This window comes from Octopus sinensis, linkage group LG2 (assembly GCF_006345805.1).
Source record: "Octopus sinensis linkage group LG2, ASM634580v1, whole genome shotgun sequence".
Lineage (NCBI taxonomy): Eukaryota > Metazoa > Mollusca > Cephalopoda > Octopoda > Octopodidae > Octopus > Octopus sinensis.
The window spans coordinates 86,741,639-86,764,275 of record NC_042998.1 but is presented as its reverse complement, the minus strand read 5'-3'; the positions used below and the strand labels follow the sequence as shown (position 1 = coordinate 86,764,275).

General features: G+C 33.5%; 2 protein-coding genes across 3 annotated transcripts in view; both read right to left on the bottom strand.

The window, feature by feature from the left end:
- LOC118762200 (protocadherin Fat 1-like) overlaps positions 1-13,778 on the bottom strand; it is a 30,961-nt gene extending 17,183 nt beyond the window's left edge. The window contains exons 1-4 of the mRNA XM_036500737.1: positions 13,739-13,778; positions 8,315-8,436; positions 2,097-2,261; positions 7-162 (exon numbers count right to left, since the gene is read on the bottom strand). Of these exons, the coding sequence (XP_036356630.1) occupies positions 7-162; positions 2,097-2,261; positions 8,315-8,436; positions 13,739-13,778 (483 nt within the window). The remainder of the gene's footprint in view (positions 1-6; positions 163-2,096; positions 2,262-8,314; positions 8,437-13,738) is intronic.
- Positions 7,393-22,637, bottom strand: part of LOC115225143 (protocadherin gamma-A1-like) — a 98,259-nt gene continuing 83,014 nt past the window's right edge. For both annotated transcript variants that reach the window (XM_036515021.1, XM_036515026.1), the window contains exons 10-13: positions 22,477-22,593; positions 17,214-17,292; positions 8,315-8,436; positions 7,393-7,494 (exon numbers count right to left, since the gene is read on the bottom strand). In XM_036515021.1, the coding sequence (XP_036370914.1) occupies positions 17,271-17,292; positions 22,477-22,593 (139 nt within the window). In that variant the 3' untranslated portion in view covers positions 7,393-7,494; positions 8,315-8,436; positions 17,214-17,270. The remainder of the gene's footprint in view (positions 7,495-8,314; positions 8,437-17,213; positions 17,293-22,476; positions 22,594-22,637) is intronic.

Genomic DNA, 22,637 nt, shown 5'->3' with positions numbered 1-22,637 from the left:
ACTTACTGTTATGGTGATCAGATTAGCAACAGTTTTTTCTTCAGAGACATTTACTTGATATCTTTGCTGAGAAAATTGGGGAAGAAATTCATCCACAGGCAATATTTCCAGAGTAACATTAGCTTCACTGGTTTTAGATGAAGCTTTATCTTCAGCAACAATCTGGAAAATTCATAAATAAATAAGGGGCACCACCTTCAAGGGTCTGATAAAAAAAAATTGACTCTATTACTTATTTTTTCAAGTTTGGTATTTATTCTATCGTTTACTCCCCCCCCCAAAAAAAAACTGGTAAGTTAGACATAAACAAACCAATACCAGTTGTCAAGCAGTGAGGGGACAACAAACGCGCATGCACACACACGATGGGCTTCCACACAGTTTCCACTGACGGAATTTCACAAGGCATTGGTAAACCTGATGCTATAGTAGAAGACATTTGCTCAAGATGCCATGCATTGTGACTGAACCTGAGACCAACCACAAAAATATCAAAGTATGTAATTCATTTTCGAAAAAATTTTAATCTCTTATCATTGTTGTCATCATCATTGTTGCTATCAACATCTTCATTATTGTCATTGTTGCTAAGTTCAGCTTTGACTTCAAAGACTTCCTCTCCTCTCCCTTCATTATCATTATAATATTGAGAAATATAAAGCCTGAAGTAAAATCCTATTAGTTGACTTCATCATAATTCAAGAGGTTCAAAATAATAGGCCACTGAACTAGGACATCACAAAGTATACCATGTGCCCTTTTTATCTCTATATTTTGATAATAATTAAATTTTAATTGCTTTAAATACTGGCTGGATAGATAAAACAATTCCTCTGAGCTCATAGCAAAACTTAGTGAAAATGCACACAAGAAAATTTGTAAGTATATTTTAACAAAATGACACTCTTCAAAAAGATCTGTTAGAAGTTTAAGAAGAAACACATTACAGAAATCCTGTAACCAGCCCTGAATACTCATGGCTTTCACCTATATACATATGTGCCATGTGGTATTTTACAACTATTAGATTTCAAATTTAATATGCTTCAATCCTGTACCATACATATAAAGATATGATCTGTTGAATTGAACATTTGTTTCTTCATTTCTTCATTTTATGTTTGCTTTTCCAGTCTCACATGGATTCAATATTTATTGAGGAACTATTTTTACAGTCAGATGCAATTCCTGTTGTTAAACCTTACTTGTTTTTCAAGTAAAGATATTTTAGCCCAGTTGTCTTTGAAAGTGCAGAGATATGGGACAATTTATTAGCATCAACAAATATCACTGCCATTTTTCTTTTCTTTTATTTATTCTTTGAATGTTTTTCAAAGAGAGCTTCTCAACATGGACAAATGACAAGAGAGGAAAAGTACCTAACTGACAGAGAGATGAGTTGGGATGAAATATCAAAATAGAGTACATCACAACTAAGTTTTACGAATCATGCATCCTGTGATGTCTTGCCATCCCTCAACAAACCTGGCGAGACAGAGTGTATCAAAGAGTGATAAATGCAGATGCAGGAAAGTAATAACCCCGAAACACAACTGTAATAAGTTATGTTATGGTTAAATTGTTCAAACTCTGTGTAATAACAAGTGTAATAATCAACATGGAAAAGAAGAATATTGTTCACAGCTTTTATTCACATGCAGGGTCAGTGTACGAGGTTATAGTAGTAGTCAGAAGTTTAGTGGTAGTAGCAGAATGACAAAAATGAAGCTTGTGTGACCTTAGGAGAGTGTTAGGAAAAGTTGCTTCCTAGAAAGACACACAGTGTGTGGAAGCAAAAGAAAACTGACCACTAATGTAATTTGTAGGTTCCTATACCTATGGGTAAAGTTGAGATACCACTTAAGACTGTGTGATAACAAAGTGAACTCCGTTATCTCACTGCACTGCACTCTATATGTTAAAATTGGAAAACTTGTTTACCATATTTTTAAATGACAGTAAGCTATGTTAAAGGATAATGTATAAAATATGAAGGGGATAGCAACAGATTTGAAGTTTATTTATACAATACTAAATTTCATCCCATGCTTATATCAGGTTACATTCATTCAAATTAAACTCAAGAACATACGTACCTTAAATGTCATTTGTTTCTCCTTTTCATAATCAAGTTCATCAGGATTATTAACACTCAGAGCTATAGTTGTTTCTGTTACTGATTCTACTGGAATAACTTTAAGAGCAGTGAATGGTTTACCATCCAAAGTTTTCAAGCTAAGACTGAATTTACTGTACTCCACCTAAAACAAATGAAGTAGTACATAAAAATGTACTTCATTATGTTAGTAGAATGAGAAGAAAAAATATATATTCTTAGACAAAATTGTATATAAGGTTATAATTTTCTAGACTGTTGATCTAAACTTAATTCTTAAACAATTTAATATAAAAGCTATCTTTTCAGGGAATTTTTGTCTTTCTTAAAATTTATAGATAAATGTTTGGAATTGTCTTGTTTATATGAGTAATTGTCAAGAAACATTTTTTAATCTTGAAAATTACTTGATTTTAAACCTTATTTTCATAATTTTTAAATCTTACTTTTTTACTTTGACACATTTTAACTTCATTTTAAGCTTATCATTATTATTATTATTATCATTATCATTATCATTATCATTATTATTATTATTATTATTAATATATCCATAAACATTTAGGAGCTCTCTCTAGTTTTAATTACTTTGTGATGTATGAGTATTATTGTTGTGGGGATAAGAATAATAATCGTTCACCCATCCCACATGACAAATGGTATGTGGTAGTCATTATAAATAAGAGGATGTCTGTCAGTGTTGAGAGAGAATATGAAATATATGGTCATAGATAGTTGTAGTCTTACTTGTCTTATTAACTATGTTACTATACCTGAGTGGATATTATAACAATCCAACATTAAGGATGAAAACAGTGTCAATGAGGAATTAACAAACACACAAAAGCTTTTTTGGTGTGAATTTACGGAAAATAAAAATTGCAAAATTTGGGAAAATTTGTTGGCTGGTTTGCTCGGGCTGCAAAAACAGCAACAACAGCAACTGAAAGAACAACAGCAGCAGCTACAACTGCCAGAACAACGGTAGAAGCAACAACAACAGCAGTAGCTACAACTGCCAGAATAATGGCAGAAACAACAACAACTGAATGAACAACAACTGCAGCAGCTACAACTGCAAGAACAAAAGTATAAGCAACAACAGCAGCAGCTACAACTGCAAGAACAAAAGTAGAAGCAACAACAACAATTACTATTACAGAAACAAATGAGTTGAGAATAAAAAAAAATTGAAAGGTAGGACAAGTCATAGGGAGTGCTAAAAAGAGCTCCAAAGTGATAGCCCCAGACAACAGTTCTACTAAAAATTTGCAGAAATATATATCAAATTTAGGTTTAATCAATACATAAATATATATATCAATAAATTTATTTATTCTTTTCAGAATCTAAAAAGAAATTACTTTTTAGAGAAATTTCATCTTTTTTAAAACCTTGTTTTAACTTTTTTTTACTTGATTTTAACTTTATTAACTTTAAAAAATGATTCGTTACAATGATTAATCATTTAAAAAATACCTTTTATCTTTGGTTTTAACCTTGAAATGAACGTTTTTATGAGTTTTAACTTTTTGGCAAAAAACTGCCTTAGTGATAATGAAAATCATTCTTATTCTATCACAGAAAATTAAACTAGTGGTAAAAAGATTTTTTCCTTCTATAATTTGTTTTAATGGAATCATTAAAAAAATATGTAGGACGCAGTCACAACTTCTAATCATTGCAAGAATCATTCTTGAGAATGTAGTCTTTATGCTCAGTGTGGTACTTGACCATTTAAGAGTTAAGAGGCAAACATATAAATAACAGTAAATTTTGACTCATAATTGAAGAGACAGTAGCCCAGACTCTTTAACTAAACCTGGTCCTTATACTTCATTATAATTCATACATATTGTAGTGTTTCTCTATTTCTTACTGCTACCATTATCTCTCTTTGTCTCTGTCCCAGTCTCTCAAGAAATATTATTTTCAAAAACTGGCACAAAGCCAGCAATTTTGAGGGAGGGGTTAACTAAATTACATCAACTCCAGTGTTCAACTGGTACTTATTTTATCAACTCCCAAATGGATGAAAAGCGAAGTTGACCTCAGCAGAATTTGAACTCAGTACATGAAGATGGACGAAATGCCACCAAGCATTTTGCATGGCATGCTAACGATTCTGTCAGCTTGCTGCCTTAGTCCCTTAACAAATATTACTTATAGTTTATAGTCCTTCTTTCTAGAGACGACCTCAGGGAGAAACTTTCTTTCTTCCATTAAATTCATGTTAAAAAGCAAATCTCAAAATAGTTCTGGATTTCTAGCAACATTTTGCATGATCATCATCATGATTTAATGCTCTCCTTCCATACTGGCATGGGTTGAACAGTTTGACAGGAGCTGGCCAAGTAGGAGTCTGTCATATTTCTGTGTATGTTTTGGCATGGTTTTTTATGACTGGATGCCCTTTCTAACACCAAACACTCTGCAGAGTGGGCTGAGTGCATCTTATGTGACATCAGCAGAGTTGAGGTCAGTTTTGGTATGATTTTTACAGCTAGCTGCTCTTCCAGATATCAACCACTTTACAGTGTGGAGTGGGTGCTTTTTAAGTGGCACCTGTACAAGCAGGGTCACCAAGTAATTTTGAAAGACAAGGAATCTTTAAAAGTTGAGGGGGCATTGGAGGAGGTGTTCTTGTGTCAGATGATGAAAGGTTAGACTGTAACAGAGAGACAGAAATAGATGTCTTGCTGCAGAGGAGGTAAATGGTTACCAAGCCAGAGAGAGGGAAGGAGAGAGAGAAAGAGAAAGAGAGGAAGAGGACAGAAAGAGAGTGAGAAATAACGAGAATGAGAGCAGAAACAGGTGTGCTGCTGAAGATGTAGGACATCGTAACCTAGTAAGAGAGGGGGAGTTAACAAGAAAGAGATGTGCTGCTGTACAGGAGAGACATGGTTACCTAAACAGAAGGAGGGAGAGAGATTGATCAAGAATGAGGACAGAAACAAGTTTGTTGTTGTAGAGGAAATTCATGATTATTCAACAAGAAGGAAGAGTAAGGGAGAGAGAGAAAGTAGGAGACAGAAAGAACAAGAGAGGGATGGCAGTTAGTGCTAGGGTATGCTTGCAATGAACAAAGATCAGGGAATAGATGGAACGGTAGAGGAAAGAAGAAATAAATGAATGATGGCAGGTGCAGGTAGAGTGTTGCCAAGAAGTAGGATGTGTGAGTGGGGAATGTTGTAATGCTGTAACTGGTGAAAATCTGGGTATAGAGGGGGAGGGGACAAGGGAGAGCAATAATAGAGTGGGCAGTGTTGAAAGGATTAGATTGGTGAGTGGGAGATAATCATAGCTATGAAGAGGAAATGTGAGGAAGAGAAGAGAAACAGTTTGGGATCAGATTCACTGGCATGGGTGGTCTTCTCTACATCCTCATATCACTAGACATCTCGGACCATTGTCATTTCCTCCATGAGCCCCAACATCCTGAGATCAGTGATCACCACTTCATCTCATGTCTTCCTGGGGTCGCCTTTTTCCATAAGTGCCATCCACATTCAGTGACTGGTTCTTCTTTATGCAACTGTCTTATATGGATCACATATCCAAACCAATGTAATCTTCTCTCATGCATGCTGCATTTGATTCCTCTTATGCCCAACGTTTCTCTCAACACATTTGCATTTTGCTGTAACATCCAGCTGAGAATAATGTGTTCATTTCTCTCTTATCTACACGTCTTCTGCATTCAGAGCCCATGTTTCATTACCATAGAGTATAGCCATTCATACACAGGCATCATGCAATCTACCTTTCACTCTGAGAAAGTCTTTCTGTTGCCCACAGAGGTAATAGATCTCTGAAATTCCTCCATCCTATTCTTATTCTAGAAGCATTACTTTCAGAGCATCCATCACCAATCCTAATTTGGTCATCTAGGTAACAGAAACTATCTACTACTTCAAGAGAGCATCCTGGGCATTTGAGAGTGTGTAAGTCCGGTGTGCTCTTAGTGCTTATTGCTTATGCACATCTGCCACATACAAAGATGACTTTATCTGTTAATCTACCTGTGATTCCACTGCATCTCTTACAGGTTGATAACCTACATTTCGTGCAGTGAATGAAATCACTTTCCTACAAATTGAGCAGAGCCACTTACCTAATGGAAAGAGAGTCTTATCTGTGTTCTTGCTAGCAACACCTTTGGTCTTAGCTAGGTTAACTTTAAGGCTCCTTGATTCCAGGTTTTGCTTCTATACCAGGAATTTCTTCTCCAATTCTGCTACAGATTCTGCAATGAAGGTGAGGTCATCAGTGTACAGTAGTTCCCACAGGCATCCAGTTTTGAATTCCTCTGTTATGGCCTGGTGCACTATGATGAATAGGAGTGAACTAAGAACTGAGCCCTGGTGAACTCCTACCTGTACGCTAAATTCATCACTCTATTTATGCCCGACTCTCACTTTACTGACAACACCTCTGTAAATGGTTTGTATGGCTCTAACAAGCCACTCCTTTACTCCTAACTTCCTCAGAAACCACCATTTAAGAGAGCAGGGAACTCTGTTGAAAGCTTTCTCCAGGTCAGTGAAGGCTAAGTACAATGGCTTACTTTTGGCCAAGTATTTTCCTGCAGCTGTCTCACTAGGAAGATGGCATCTGTGGTACTCTTCCCAGGTACAAAACCAAACTGTGTCTCATCTAGGTTAATTCTATTCCTAATCAACTGAGCTATAATTCCCTCTGTAACTAATTCAGATTGCTGTGAATAGTCCCACTATTCTTCTTTCTACTTCAGCTGCCAATAGACCCTTCAATTTTATTGTAACTAAATTGATAACAAAATAAATACATGTCTCTTCTATTATGTTATACTCATGCAACAAACTACAACACAGCTGTTTATTATGCAATTCTAATTCAAACTTAACTATTGTATGTATCAGGAGTGTAAAATCTATCATTTGCATCGAAATATTCAATGCTCAATTTTTTAAAATATACCTGCTCAAGTTGTTTTCATACAAACAACCAAACACTGACAGCAACACTATTTTAAACTCAACATCCGAACAAAAACGAATTTTCTCACTCAATTTTCTTATTTGAGAGGGCTCAGCACAATGCTATTTTTAAAAAATGGAAGATTAAAACACTAAAATATTTATAAATAATACAAAAGATAAGATAGGAAGAAGAAGAATAAAATATGTGAGAAATGCAAAAATTCAGTACCGTATCCTCGTCTTTTACAGTTATAATCTCATTTATTGTTACTGGATTATCCTTTGTAGTATTTTCATTGACCTTTGCAGTAAAAGATTTTTATTGAACAAGGGATCATTGTCATTCACATCTTCTACAAATATTGTGATGTTTTTCGTGACACTATCACCTTTTTGGTTATTTTTTATTTCATAAGCCTATAAAATACAAGAGAAATATTGGTCAATGATTTTAAGCCTAAGTCTAAATAAAGATGAAATAACTTATTTTTTAAATATTTTCATAATGCACTCAAAAGCTATCTTTTGTGAGTTTTTACTTTCGTTTTTCTTTGTTCTTTTTCTTTACAATGATATTATTGAAGATTCCATACTATATTCCTTTGAATTTAGATATCTTTGGTCAGCTTGAGGCTCTAATAGAAGACACGTGCCCAAGGTGCCATGCAGTGGGACTGAAACCGGAGCCATGTGGTTGGTAAGCAAGCTACTTACCACACAGCCACTCCTGCACCTATCTGTTGGTTTACATTGATTTCTTTTATATTCGCATGATCATAAGATTTTGCAGAGGATATAGATCATTAGATTGACCCCAGTACTTGACTAGTACCTATTTTTCTACTCTGAAAGAGTGAAACGCAAAGTTGTTGACTGTGGCAGAATTTGAACTCAAAAACTGCAAAGTTGTAACCAAATAGAGCAGAGCATCTTGTCCAATGTTTGAATGATTCTCTCTATCCATTAATACTAATATCTAGATGCTTCTGTTTTTATGTTCTGAGTTCAAATTCCACTTAAGTTGACTTTGTCTTTCATCTTTTCAGGTTCAATAAAATAAGTACCAGTTGAGTACTGGGGATGATGTAATTGCCTTAGCCCCTTTCCCTGAAATTGCTGGCTTTGTGCCAAAATTTGAAACCAATATTAATATCTAGGTAGCTAAAATGAAACAAAGAGTCAATTTATTGCTTCATCCTGTAAAAAACAATGAAGAATAGTATATAAATGAAAATACCTTTATTTCAACAGTACAGACGCCATTCAGTTTATCAATTACAGGATCTTCTCGGTCAAGATTATCAGATTCAATTCTGATTTCACCACTGTTATTGGAAATAGAAAAGGCTGAACAAGAATCTGAAAAATAAAACAAAAGTTTGAAAGAAGAGTTTTCTTTTCTTTTTTTATTAATGCTTCAGATAGGATTCAGTTAAAAATCATCTATAATTAAATTATGCCTGACAGCGGAGCCTACCCTATACTTGTTCATGGTATTTTTTTAACAGGTGTGTAGATTGAGTCTAAGTTAAAAGTTTATTTTTTTCTGTTAAGGTGTAAAGCAATGCTGATGATAGGATATATGATCACTGGATATATATATATATAATATAAATTAGAGATAAAACCATTATTATGCAACTCAAAGAGTGATAGACATAAAAAAAAAATTATTACATATATTACTTGTTATTTATGTATTGGTTTATGTCTATCACTGTTTGAGTTGCATTATAGCGGTTCTATCACTGATTTATATTTATATATTTATATTGTGAAATTTGATTTAATACTAAATTGAATTTTACCCTGTAAGTGTGGAGTTATACTCCCTATTATTATTATTATTATTATTATTATTATTATTATTATTATTATTATTATTTTAATTTTTTATCATTATATATATATATATATATATATATATATATATATATATTATATATATTAGAGATAAAACCACTATTAAGCAAATCAAACAGTGAAAAACATAAGCCAATGCATAAAATTAATTTAAAAATATAAAAGTTAAAAATTAAAAAATATTAACATAATTTAAACTTATAAATTTTAAATATATATATACAAATATATATATATATGTATGTATATTTTTATATTCATATATTATTTTGTTTATTAATTAATTAATTAATTAATTTATTTATTTATTAATTTACTTTTTAATTTTTTTTTTAATAAATATCAAAAGTATTAAAAGTTCAATAAAAGATAAAGAGTAAAACACTACGATCGTTTCATGGCTGTACCAATTCGAATAACAATAATTTAAATTCAATTAATAATTCGAGTTATGGTTACAGTCAATCTTCAGGTTAATTGAAATATTTTAAAATAATCAGAAATATTTAAACAATATTTTAAGATATAAATAATATAATAATTTTACTTATAATAAACTCTATTATCAAACTAGAAACTTAAAACTTAACAATTATGATTATATCAAAAACGATTATAATGTTAAATATTAATTTTAATTTTTAAGGTAAGAAACCCACCGATAATCTAATGTCAGTAATAGTCTATATCTAATTACATAAATATTTTTTTTAAAAATGACTATTATATATAAAAAATTATCAATGGAAATATATAAATGTATATAAATATTATAATTAAGATCTAAAATAATTCATTACAAAACCTCGCTAAGATAAGTATCTATTTATATTTAACATCTTTAAATTGTAAATTTTAATATTTTTATAAGTCTTTGGTGTAATAATATTTTTCTTATGTAAATATTGTTGTTTATGTAATGATCTAATTATCGTAATTTTCTATATAATTATTAGATATTAAATTTAAGTTTATTCGTAAGATATTACTTAGCGATAGATATGTTGTTTGATAGCAAGATTACAAGTTGTCTAAAGTTAGATTTATGTATATACATGTATTAATAGTATTAATTGTAGTTTTAAATTTCTTATAATTAAAATTAGATAAACTTAGATATGTTTCGATAAAAGATTGGTCCAGGCCATGTCTAACTTAATAGCATAACTTAGTTATTGTCTTTTTAAATTGATATTTGCCATTGATAAATATATTTATTGTATTTATAGTATTTATTCGATACTATATAACTATGAATTGATTATTTCTATAAGTATTTTAAATAAGATTTCCGAAAGTTCGTTTAAGTTTGTTTATATTTTTGAATTTAGATATTTCATATTTAAATATGAAATATTAATTTATTAGGTCTTTATTATATGTGCATATATATTTATTTATAGAAATTATTTTAGATCTTAATTATAATATTTATATACATTTATATATTTCCATTGATAATTTTTTATATATAATAGTCATTTAAAAAAAAAATATTTATGTAATTAGATATAGATTATTACTGACATTAGATTATCAGTGGGTTTCTTACCTTAAAAATTAAAATTATTATTTAACATTATAATCGTTTTTGATATAATCATAATTGTTAAGTTTTAAGTTTCTAGTTTGATAATAGAGTTTATTATAAGTAAAATAATTATATTATTATATCTTAAAAATATTGTTTAAATATTTCTGATTATTTTAAAATATTTCAATTAACCTGAAGATTGACTGTAACCATAACTCGAATTATTATTGAATTTAAATTATTGTTATTCGAATTGGTACAGCCATGAAACGATCGTAGTGTTTTACTCTTTATCTTTTGTTAAACTTTTAATACTTTTGATATTTATTAAAAAAAAAATTAAAAAGTAAATTAATAAATAAATAAATAAATTAATTAATTAATTAATAAACAAAATAATATATGAATATAAAAATATACATACATATATATATATATATATATTTAAAATTTATAAGTTTAAATTATTTTAACAATTTTTTAATTTTTAACTTTTATATTTTTAAATTAATTTTATGCATTGGCTTATGTTCTTCACTGTTTGATTTGCCTAATAGTGGTTTTATCTCTAATATAATATAATATATTTATACTATAAAATTGGATTTAATCCTAAATTTAATTTTTCCCTGTAAGTTTGGATTTATTCCCTAATATTATTATTATTATATATACATATTCATATATATATTGTATATTAGGAATTAGTTGCAGTGTACAAGAGAGAAGACTGCACTGGTTTGGTCATCTGATGCGGATGGATGCAATCAGTTCCATAAAGAAGTGTCAATCTCTCAAAGTAGACAGAACACGTGGAAGTGGGAGACCCAGGAAGACATGGAACAAAGTACTGAAGAACGACCTCAGGATGCTGAAACTTTCATGTAAGATGACAAAAGACCGAGATGCCTGGCACCTTGCTGTGCTCAAGAATACCCATGCCCTGCTGCAGAAGTGTTAAGACCAGCACCCCTGGTGGTGAGGATCGACCTGCAAGAGTTCTGTACTAGTGCCACATAAAAAGCTGTCATGACAGTACTACATAAATGTGCCCTTGTGGCACCAGATAATAGTGTCTGTGTGACACCATGTAAAATCGCCCATGTGGTGCCATGTAAAAGCACCCGGTACACTCTGCAAAGTGGTTGACAATAGGAAAGGCATCCAGCTATAGAAACCATACCAAATTAAACTGGAGTATGGTTCAGCTCCCCAGCTTGCCAGCTCAAACCGTCCAAACTATGCCAGCATAGACAATGGATATTAAATGATGATGACAATGGTAATATATGTATATGTATATGTATATGTATATGTATGTGTATATATGTATATATATATATATATATATATATATATATATATATATATATATATATATAAACTAGCTTAAGGTGATCCACTCTACGTGGGGGTAAGAGTGTGGTTCTTACTTTCTGTTGCTTCCTTTCTGTTTTTTATCACCACATTCTCCCTCTTTGTTTCTCTCTCACTTTCTCACTCTCTTACTCTTCCTTTCTCTCGGACTCTCCCTCACTTTCTCTTACTCTCTATCTTTCTCTATCTATCTCTCTCCCATTTATAAACAACAAAAGATCTTGAGTAAGTTGAGAAAGAAAATATTTTGAAAGATCAATCGTAAATATCAGGCAGTGACAATGGAAAGGACTGCTTCAAGGCAAACAGCAAAACACTAACATTTAAAAGGGACAGACAAACTTGCGAGCTGAATAAAAATAAAAAAAATTTGTAAACCAAAATTTGAAGGGATAGAATCTGAGGATAGTAGAGTCACCATGGCTGGCATTTCTTAACGACGACAGCAATGTAGTGGCAGTTTCATGGCTGGCGTAAAATTTTGAACTTGATGTAAAAGAAAATTCCTAAACACCAAGTTTTGAACTGATTCTTTCTCACGACAGTAGACTCACCGTGGCAAGCATTCAAAACTTCTTCATCATGGATGGCAACACATTGACGATTAAAAGACTGGCGCAAATTTTTTAGCTTGATGTAACAGAGAATTCCTAAGCACCTGCTCATGTAAATTTTAATCCCCTTCCAGCCCCATTTAGACCCCTTTTCACATTTTGGTTAATATAACCCAATTTCATTCAGGTCTACTCGGGCCACATTTTATAAGATGAGGAATTTTGTCCTAGAGGTCACACCTTTCATTTGAGGAAAAAAGTAGTTGCCATGCAAACTTGCCAGCACTTTTAATATAGGTGTGCATATTTTCACGTCAACCAACCACATAATGCACACATTATATATATATATACGCATTAAATTTATATATGTATATATATACGCATTATATATATGTGTGTGTACGCTATATATATACAAATGTATACAAATTATATATATATATATATATATATATATACACACACACACACATATATATATAAATATAGATATATACACTTTGTATATATACATTATATATACATATTTATATATAGAATACACACACATATATAAATTAACCCAATAAATATCTGATTCATAATATTTGTTTTCATGATTGTGTAGTGGTGATGGTGATAATAATCTCTCTATGAAAGCAGACAGACCTAGAGTGAGAGAGAGAGGGGGAGGGAGAAGAGTGAAGGCGGCGGGGGAAAGATAGTAGATGCTGTCAAACGACGTTATAGAGAGAAAGTGAAAGGAATGGAGGAAAGAGAGAGAGACAGAGGAAGACAGGCAGATCAGAGAATGAGAGATGACTTGTGAAAGTGTGCGTTTTTTTTTGCCCTAGTAACCACACCTTTAAGATAGGGATTTTTAACCTAGCCCACTCACATCCTCACCTCATTTTACATGTCCCTGTAAATTTTGGAGTCAATCCGACGAAATCTAGTGCCCTTTAACCCGTTCCAATGCCAAAACCAGACAAACAAACATTTCGCATTTCAGAATTATAATACAGAGATCAAATTAGAGATAAAACCACTATTAGGTAAATCAAACAGTGAAAAACATAAACCAAAACATAAAAATAAAAATAATTAATATAATATACAAAATATATAAAATATAAAATTTAAAAATTTAAATTATTTAAATTTAAATTTAAAATTAAAATTATTAATTTATATTTATAATTTTTTTTTCTAAATATATATAACAGTCAAAAAGTATTAAAAAGTTTAATATAAGTATATATAAATTTTGACTAATGGGTATGTGTTGATTAGTGTGGTAATTTGTTGAGTAGTGCACTGGCACAGTTTCCTAACCAGACAGGCATATTACAACATGACAGCCAAAACATGGGATCTTTAGTGAGACACATCTTTATGTGTAGATGTATCTGATGAGACCCAGACAGCAAAACTGATGCAATGCAACATGTTGAAAGGAGTCCCACCCATAAAGGACAGTAGCAGAATGGGTCAAAATAACCATTGTACAAAATAAAGATTAATACCAAATTCATCTTCTCGTTACTAAAGCAATTATTATTATCATATATATATCGATGCTATTATGCAAAAGTGTTGTAAGTCCAAAATGTTGCTTTTCCAGAAAACCAATAATAGGTTCATCATTCCATAGCAAAACTGTTGGACTATACTTTTACAATTTTTGATATCTTGGCATTTGAAGCAGCTGGAGATACAATTGTTTGACCAAAAGACCTGGCTATAGCAAGCAAAAATAAATATTGAATAAAACATATTTGGCCAAATTTGGACACATGACAGTTTAACATAATAGCAACATTGGGTCATTCCATAAATAATGCAGTTTTTCAATTGCATGAGCTAAAAGTCACAGAGGGATAAGATAAACTACCTGCATCAACTTGTTATAAAAGCTGGTAGTAATTTTACCTTGTCCTTATTCTTAGTGCAAGTTTTGAAGAGTGAACTTCGATTTTAACAGTTATCTTTTCAAAGCGATAATGGAAGTGACAAAGGAGCATATTTGGCATAGTTTGCTTTATGAGTTCAATAAAGGCACAGTGCAACAGAAAATATGAGGAATATTAATGCATATATAGGGATCGGACAATATGCATAAGCCAGTGTCAACGGTGATGCCAGAAATTCTGGGCTAGGAACTACAGCCTAGAAGACGTGCTTCATTCTGGAAGATCTGTAGAGCTCAATGAGGACATCTGGGAAACCCTGGGGGAACTAAATCCTATCGTAACAGTTGAGGAACGAACAGAAGAGCTTGGATTTAGTCATTCAACTAGTCGTTTAAGTCAGCACCAGAAGACAAGTGACCATCATTTGTTTCAAGACAAAAGGTGTTCTCCCATCAGGATAATGCTCAGATGACATTCCAAATGCTAGAGTAGTTTGAATGGGAAAAGATGTCCCACCCACCATATTCACCAGACACTGCATCATCTGATTATCATTTATTCAGCAGTTTTCAAAATCATTTGGACAGAAATAATATGAATTCTGTAGACAAGGTCAAAACAGTACTAGAGGAGTATTTTTCATCACAGACAAGTGAATTTTAGTAAAGGAGCATTGCAAATCTACTATATAGTTGGAAGAACATTATAGAAAATCAAGGAAAGTATGTTTTAGATTAAAAAAGAACTTATATTAATTTTGAAAATAAAAGAAGTATAAACAAACCATATTATCTATGGGATGACCCAATACACACACACATACACACACACACACACACACACACATATATATATATATATACACACAAACATATAAAATATCTGAAGTGTACAATATTATATAACCACCATAGCCAATCTTGCCAATCAGCTAAAGGTACAATTGAATGTTAGGTAACAATCCAATTATAAAACCCTATGCTCATCAGAGGTAGCTACTATAGGATGAAATATGATGAATGCTCTCTATTGTTGGAGGTGAAAGGACACATTTGGTTTGTGGTTGCTGTGAAAAGACCATGAAACAAACCAAGTAGGGGATTTAGTTAAAAGTATAGTCCATTGGTACTGAGTCATCACCACATGGCTGGTTATGCTGTAAGTCAGAAAGAGCCATCATGAAGTGTCTGTGGAAATTGTGTTCGTCTTTCAGGTTGGTGTTCTTGTGGGAGTGGGATATGTGTAGTGGTATAGTATGTATAACTTTTGAAGGGGGGTCTAGGCATCCATTACTGTGTTTGCCGGTGCATTTTCTTTCTGTACTGGTTAAGGTCGTGGGGGCTTATGTGTGCATGCAGTGTATGTAGGGGTACAATTGATGGTGAGGCTTATATTGGAGTTGGTGGGAAATGGTCTGTTTGTTAGGTGTTTGCCATGTTGGAGTGTGTGTGTTTGTATGTGGGTGAATTTGTGAATGTTCTGGTCAAATTCTTAGTTAGAGTATTGGTGGAAAGTCGAGGCTGGGGGACTGGTGACAGTAGGCATAATGGGACAGACAGGTATGATAGGATGTACTTCCTTTCATGTGGGCAAGGATTAGACACTTCGTTTCTGTTATTCAGGGAAAAGCCTGGGTGTTGGGTGCTCTTTAAAATCCCTCTTTTCTCAGCCAGACATAAACTGCACTTCTTGCTGCTATTAAAGTATGGTTTACATTTCTCTTAGATCTATACTATATTTGGAGGCATTTTCTTTCAAACACCAAATGTGCTTGGCCAGGGTTGGGATGGTATGTCTCCGAGATGTTGAAAGAGGACTTATGATTGCAAAAGAGGGTTCTGAAGGGGCCTTTGGTTGCTCCTACATATTTTCAAATGTCTGGTTGCTCATTAGGTCCTTTGACTGTTACTTCTGCCTCATATATGACAGTCTCCGTGTTGCAGCAGCCATGCAGTGGCCATGTTGTGTTATACCTCTATGAGCATCCTGCCTGTCTTGGGTGTGGGCCTATTTAATAAAATCGTTTTTATACTAGGTGCACAGCTAGAGAAAATTCTTAGGATATGCCTATTGAATATTTTGCTGAATCTACTTGTATGGGGGAAGTCTTTATCAACTAAGCCAAGAAAAATCTTACCTACTCAGGTTTTAACCTTTAAAGAGAAGGATTATTTGAGCCACAACACTTTCCACTGGCGCTTTCTCTTGGTGGGACTAAGTTCTGGCATGTAACTAATCCTATCCTTGAAACCACTGGCAGCCAGAGCTTCACTGTAGTATCGGATGGCAGCATAAAAAATCTCTTTCTTTGAAGATAGACTAGATATTCTTCTGCTGATGTCCTTTACCAGTTTCTTGAAAACGATGGCTGGATGACAAGAACCTGTGTTAATGTCTGATAGCTTCTTGTAAATTCCTAGAAGTCTCCCAGATGTATGTTGTATTCCAGTTCTTACAATCCAATCCTCCTCCATGCACTTTATGATGCAAACCACATTCTTTGGTCTTACAGTTAATACTGGGGCTAAAGATAAATACCACGCAGGTCATGCTGCAGCAAGTGGTCTTGTCAAAGGACCTGATTTCTCAACAAGCTCAATATTAAGTTTGGTGTTCCTCAGAGCCTTCCTAAACCTCCTGACTAACTCCCTACATAGTATAGTCTCTACAAACATCATCCCTTGAAATGTATCTGTCTTGCACCACGTCTTTGTTCTGTTTCCTTTATCATAAATTCTCCATATTCTGTTACATTGTTTGTCCTGGTATCTAAGGCAGGTTTCACTGGCATCCTTACTTATATGATACATTTAGTATATATGTACATATATACTAAATTCTTTGAATGAATCAAGCACAGTATTGCATTTTGTTTTATTTCAAGATTTAGAGAATAAATCATGGAAATTATACCATTAATAATTTCATAACCAATATCATTCGGTATGCCTCTGTCTTGATCTTCAGCTGTCACTGTAGTGATGAGAGTTCCCTGTGAAATAAAAATAACTGAAGTGATTAAATAGCAAAAATAATTTCAAAATGTAATAAAAGGTTATAATAATGGTTTCCTCTGAGTTTTTGTGAAGGTGCAAAATGTTACTAAGGAAAAAATCAAAATTTCTTAAATTGATACTTTTCCCATTATCCAAGCCATAAGCAAACAAAAGAGATGACAATCCCAACCTTATCATTTGGCCTGAAAGAAATAACAACCTAATAACCTTCAAATTTCACTCTAACATCTTACAAAAAATGGAAAGAGACATTAGATAAACTAGTCCAAGTTATTACCAACTCAAATATACTTGGAGCACATTTGAACCAATAAGAAAGCTATTCATTCTGTTTTGTCATTGAGAAAATTTCTTGCTGTAGGCACTGCAAGATGAATTTGGTGTATTTACGCCATTTGTCTACAGTGAGAAATATTCTCCATCACCAAGTAGAGTGAAAGGCTTTTTTATGGGTTCGAATGTGTACCAAGCATATTTGAACTCGTAATAACTTTGTATTTATACATATCATTACCTAGTGCTACCACCCTGTAAACCAGTCCAAGATACACTACTTCTGAAGTTAAGATAGAATGGTCATGGCTTTGCTCATAGGTCTGTTGAACTGGGGATGACTGGAGGCTAAACCAAAAAAGCATCATTAGTAATATATATGGGTTTCTTTTCAATAGAGATAAAGATCCTAGGCTTTAAAAAGAGGGAAGAAAAGGATACTTTCATTGATGTAAGTTTCATTCAAATCAATGGCAATGTGCTTGTGTTTTCCTCCGCAAGTGCATAGAGAGAGAACATTTTGAAATATACCTGTACTTTGGGAAAATAAGTGATTAACCACTACGCCATATGCCCGTGGGCATATTGCATAGTGGTTAAGAGCATGGGCCTTTAACCCCAAGATTCTGAGTTCGATTTCAGGCAGTGACTTGAAGAAGAAGAAGAAGAAGAAGAAGGAGAAGAAGAAGAAGAAGAAGAAGAAGGAGGAGGAGGAGGAGGAGGAGGAGGAGGAAGAAGGAGAAGAAGAAGAAGAAGAAGAAGAAGAAGAGAAGAAGTAGTAGAAGAAGAAGAAGAAGAAGGAGGAGGAGGAAGAAGGAGAAGAAGAAGAAGAAGAAGAAGAAGAAGAAGAAGAAGAAGAAGAAGAAGAATGAAAAAAATCTTAGGAATGAGAACAAGATGATGACAAATATCCATCAAATGTAAATATGTTATGTTTACATTTGACAGAAGTTTTGATGGGAATATTCCACAAGTATTTCTTGAGTTCGTGTTTATGAATGTATTCCTTAGCAGAGGTATTTTCTAAGTTTATTTCGGGACAGTCTTTCTTGCTAATGGCATTGTAAATTGTTTTTGCAACATCATGTTGCATAGGGAGGTAGTTCTGTGATGACATTTTAAGACAGCTGCTAATCACATGCGAGATGTCTTCCACAGAAACATAACATAGCCTACACATGCAGTTGCACCTGGGGATTACAAGAGCATCACTGTCTCTCTTGTTCATCAGGTAGTTTGTGGCAATCTCCTGTTCCTGGATTGCAAATGCATAGCCTTCAAAGTGATGTGATGTAGTGGTCTTGTGTCCAAGAGTGGCTGCACTTCATGTCAATTCTACTGTCTTCTTCATACCCATGCATGGTCCTTTTTTTTCTATACTGAGTGCTTTCAACCCAGGTCTTCTCTGAGGTAAGAGAGCCCAGCTGTTTTGGGGCTGTATACGAGATCATCAGGGAGAGAGTGCTTCTTGAGCAGCTCACTGCCAATTCATACAATTTTGCTCACTTCACCTTTCAGCACCTCATTTATACATTTATTTTTGCTGCTATTGTTCAACAGGTGGTACCTGAGTGAAACCACACAGCATTCGAAGGCTGTCTGAACTGATTTCAGGCCTCTACCACCTTCATTTCTTCTTTCACTGTTTCTGTGGAAGTTCCCAGTTGTTTGTATGTATGTATGTATGTATGTATGTATGTATGTATGTATGTATGTATGTATGTATGTACGTATGTCAGATTGCTCTTGGGCATTAATGGTAACATGTAACACAGTACAACCTATTGCATGATTGGGTCATCAGCAACTAAATTGGCAAACCCATCAAGCTTGCTTGGTGAGGAGGGCAATTGTTGGACACCCTGCAGGAGAAAAAAGAAATGTGTATGTATGCATGTATGTATATGTGGGAACAGGGAAATACCTGGGTTGGTGTCCAGGTACATGGTTGGCCCACTGGGAGGCCCCTCTGTTGTAACAGCATCTCTCTGGGAGAGGGAAACTCAGAGAAAACCTGTGACACTGATAATATTCTATGATGTAGACTAGTTCTTATTTTCGAGTTTATGTTGTCCATATTCAGAGAATGGGATTGGATTTCTGAAAATCCTTTCCCCATTATAAAAATTATCATGCACAGATATCACTTCAAAAAGTAAAACCTATCACAAAAATGGCTGGTTGAAACCTTAAAAGACAATCATTCAAATGCCAAGTAGAAATTGTACTGATGTAAATGGCAATAAGGGCTCTGGAACATGTGATGGGGTCTGCTCTGGCAGATGTCCCATGGCACCATGGTGTGTGCCTGGTCATCATCATGCTACAGCAAGGAGAAGAGGGAGGAGGTTTAAACCACTAAACATTGGTTGTTGGAACATCCGCACATTGTTAGATGTTGAGTCAGCAGAAACATTTCCTCGAAAATGATCTGCAGTTATAGCCAAGTAGCTGGATAGATATAGCAAAATATTGTTGCCTTGTCTGAAACACAACTGCTCAGTGAAGGTCAATATTCTGAACTCACAGGTGGTTAAACCTTTTGCTGGAGTGGAAGACCTGAGGGTTGCAAGAAAGAACCAGGCATTGCTTTTGCTGTTAGAACATCATGTATACTAAAATCATGAAGCATGTTACATAATAACAGGCTAATCAGATATGAGATAATAACAATTCAAATTAAATAACTCTGAAAAATGTTTTTGTGCATTCACAAGAATATTACCCTCAGCAGTGCTAGTGTTGGTATATTCGTGAATAAATCACTAACTGAAATAAGTAAATCTCTTGTTTAGGAAAATACTAATTATTTTTTTAAGAGTTGTACTGGATAAATTGCGAAAATAACACAAATAGTTCAAATACTAAGAAATAAACATACTCAATTTCATTTATACGAAAAAATCTACAAACATGAATGGGTTATTTCCCTTGGTTATATATAAGGCTACGTTTCAGGAGCAAATGGGTCATTTTCCTTAGATGTTTAAAAATAATATATTAGTTATATATAGTAGATATAAGAAAGCCTTCCAGGGGCCCTATTGTCGATATTTTTCAACAATCTAAGTATGTAACTAATTTTCCAGACTTGAGTTCTACTTACGTTTCAAGTTTCGTCAAAATCAATAAAATGATGTAGGAGGCGTTAGATAACAACGCCACAAACGAACACACCCACAGATTTCCATATATATAGTAGATATATATATGTATATATATATATCATATATATATATATATCATATATATATATATATATATATATACACATATATCATATATACATATATCATATATATATCATATATATATATATATATATATATATACATACACGCCAAGATATACATACTCACTCAAACATGTACCAACATATATGCACAATAACCACTTTCACATATATTGAATGGTAAACATAGATATATACACATGCACAGATATATACAGCACATATAGACATACATATGCATAAAGACATAAACACACACAGAAAATACCCAGGTATATATATATAAACATATATACATAGATATATGTAGACATGCACTCACACCCACACCCACATAAACTTATCTGTGTGTGTGTGTGTGTATGCACAGACATGGCTGTGTATGTGCATGTATGTATAGATATATAGGCACAAACATGGTGATGTGGCTAAGATGCATGCTTCCCAATCATGTGGTTTTGGGTCGAGTTCTATGTTGTGGCATCTAAGGCAAGTGTCTTCTACAGTTGTCAAAGGCTAACCAAAGCCTTGTGAGTGGATTTGGTAGATGGGAACTGAAAGAAGACCATTATATATACATACATATATATATATATATATATATATATATATATATATATATATATATATATATGACGTTTCTTCATGTGTGTGTATGTGTGTATGTGTATACCCTTGTCCTGACATCACATGAAGATTGTAAATGATCAACACCATCATACAAGCCATGTAGTTGTTTCCAGTCTTCGACAGAAATACATGTCTGGCCACAGGGAATATCACCTCACTTGGAAACAAGGTGAAGGTTGGTATCAGGAAGAGTATCTGGCTGTAAAAAAAAAAAATCTACCTCCATAAATTTCATCCAACTAATGCAAGCATGGAAATGTGAAGATCAAATGATGGTGTGGGCATGTATGCATAATATACAAACACGCAGAGATACATACAGAACAATTAAACATGAATTTATACATAAACATAGATAAACATGGACTGTGACTACTGAGGACATGCATGGGCTTGAAAGAAATGAAGCTAGTATGCTTCCTCGGATGTATAATGTCAGTGTCCATGTACAACAAAGTGTTGATGTCTTGTAAGTCATAAAAGTCATCAGATGTGATGTGCAAGAGAGACAACTGCACGGGTATGGTCATGTGATGTGCATGGACAAGTACAGCTGTGTAAAGAAGTGCTGATCTCTAACTGTAGATGGAATCTGTGGTAGAGGTAGACCAAAGAAGACATGGGACAAGGTAGTGAAGCACGAACTTCAAATGTTGGATCTCACAGAGGTAATGACTAGTGACTGAGATTCCTAGCAATATGCTGTGTTTGAGAAGAGCCATCAGACCAAGTGGAATCATAGTCGTGGAAAATACTGGTGTCACACAACTGGTACCTGTGCCAGCGACATATAAAAGCACTCACTAAACTCTCAGAGGTGTCAGTGTTAGGAAGGGCATCCAGCCGTAGAAACCATGCCAAATCAGACAGGATTCTGATGCAACACCTTAGATTATCAGCCCTGGTCAAACCATCCAACACATGCCAGCATGGACAACAGGCATTAAATGATAATCAGTTTTTGTAATTATTTCTCTCCAAAACAATAAACAATAAAAACTGAACTGGAAATGTAATGTATTACCTTGTTTGAATTTTCCTTGATTTTCTCAACACAACAGGAATGTATAAATGCTGGTGGCATATCTTGAACATCCTTAACTTGGATCCATACAGAAGCATTTGCTGTAAACATTTCATCCTGAAATTAAGTTTAAATTATTTTACTTTATCTTCAATTCATTG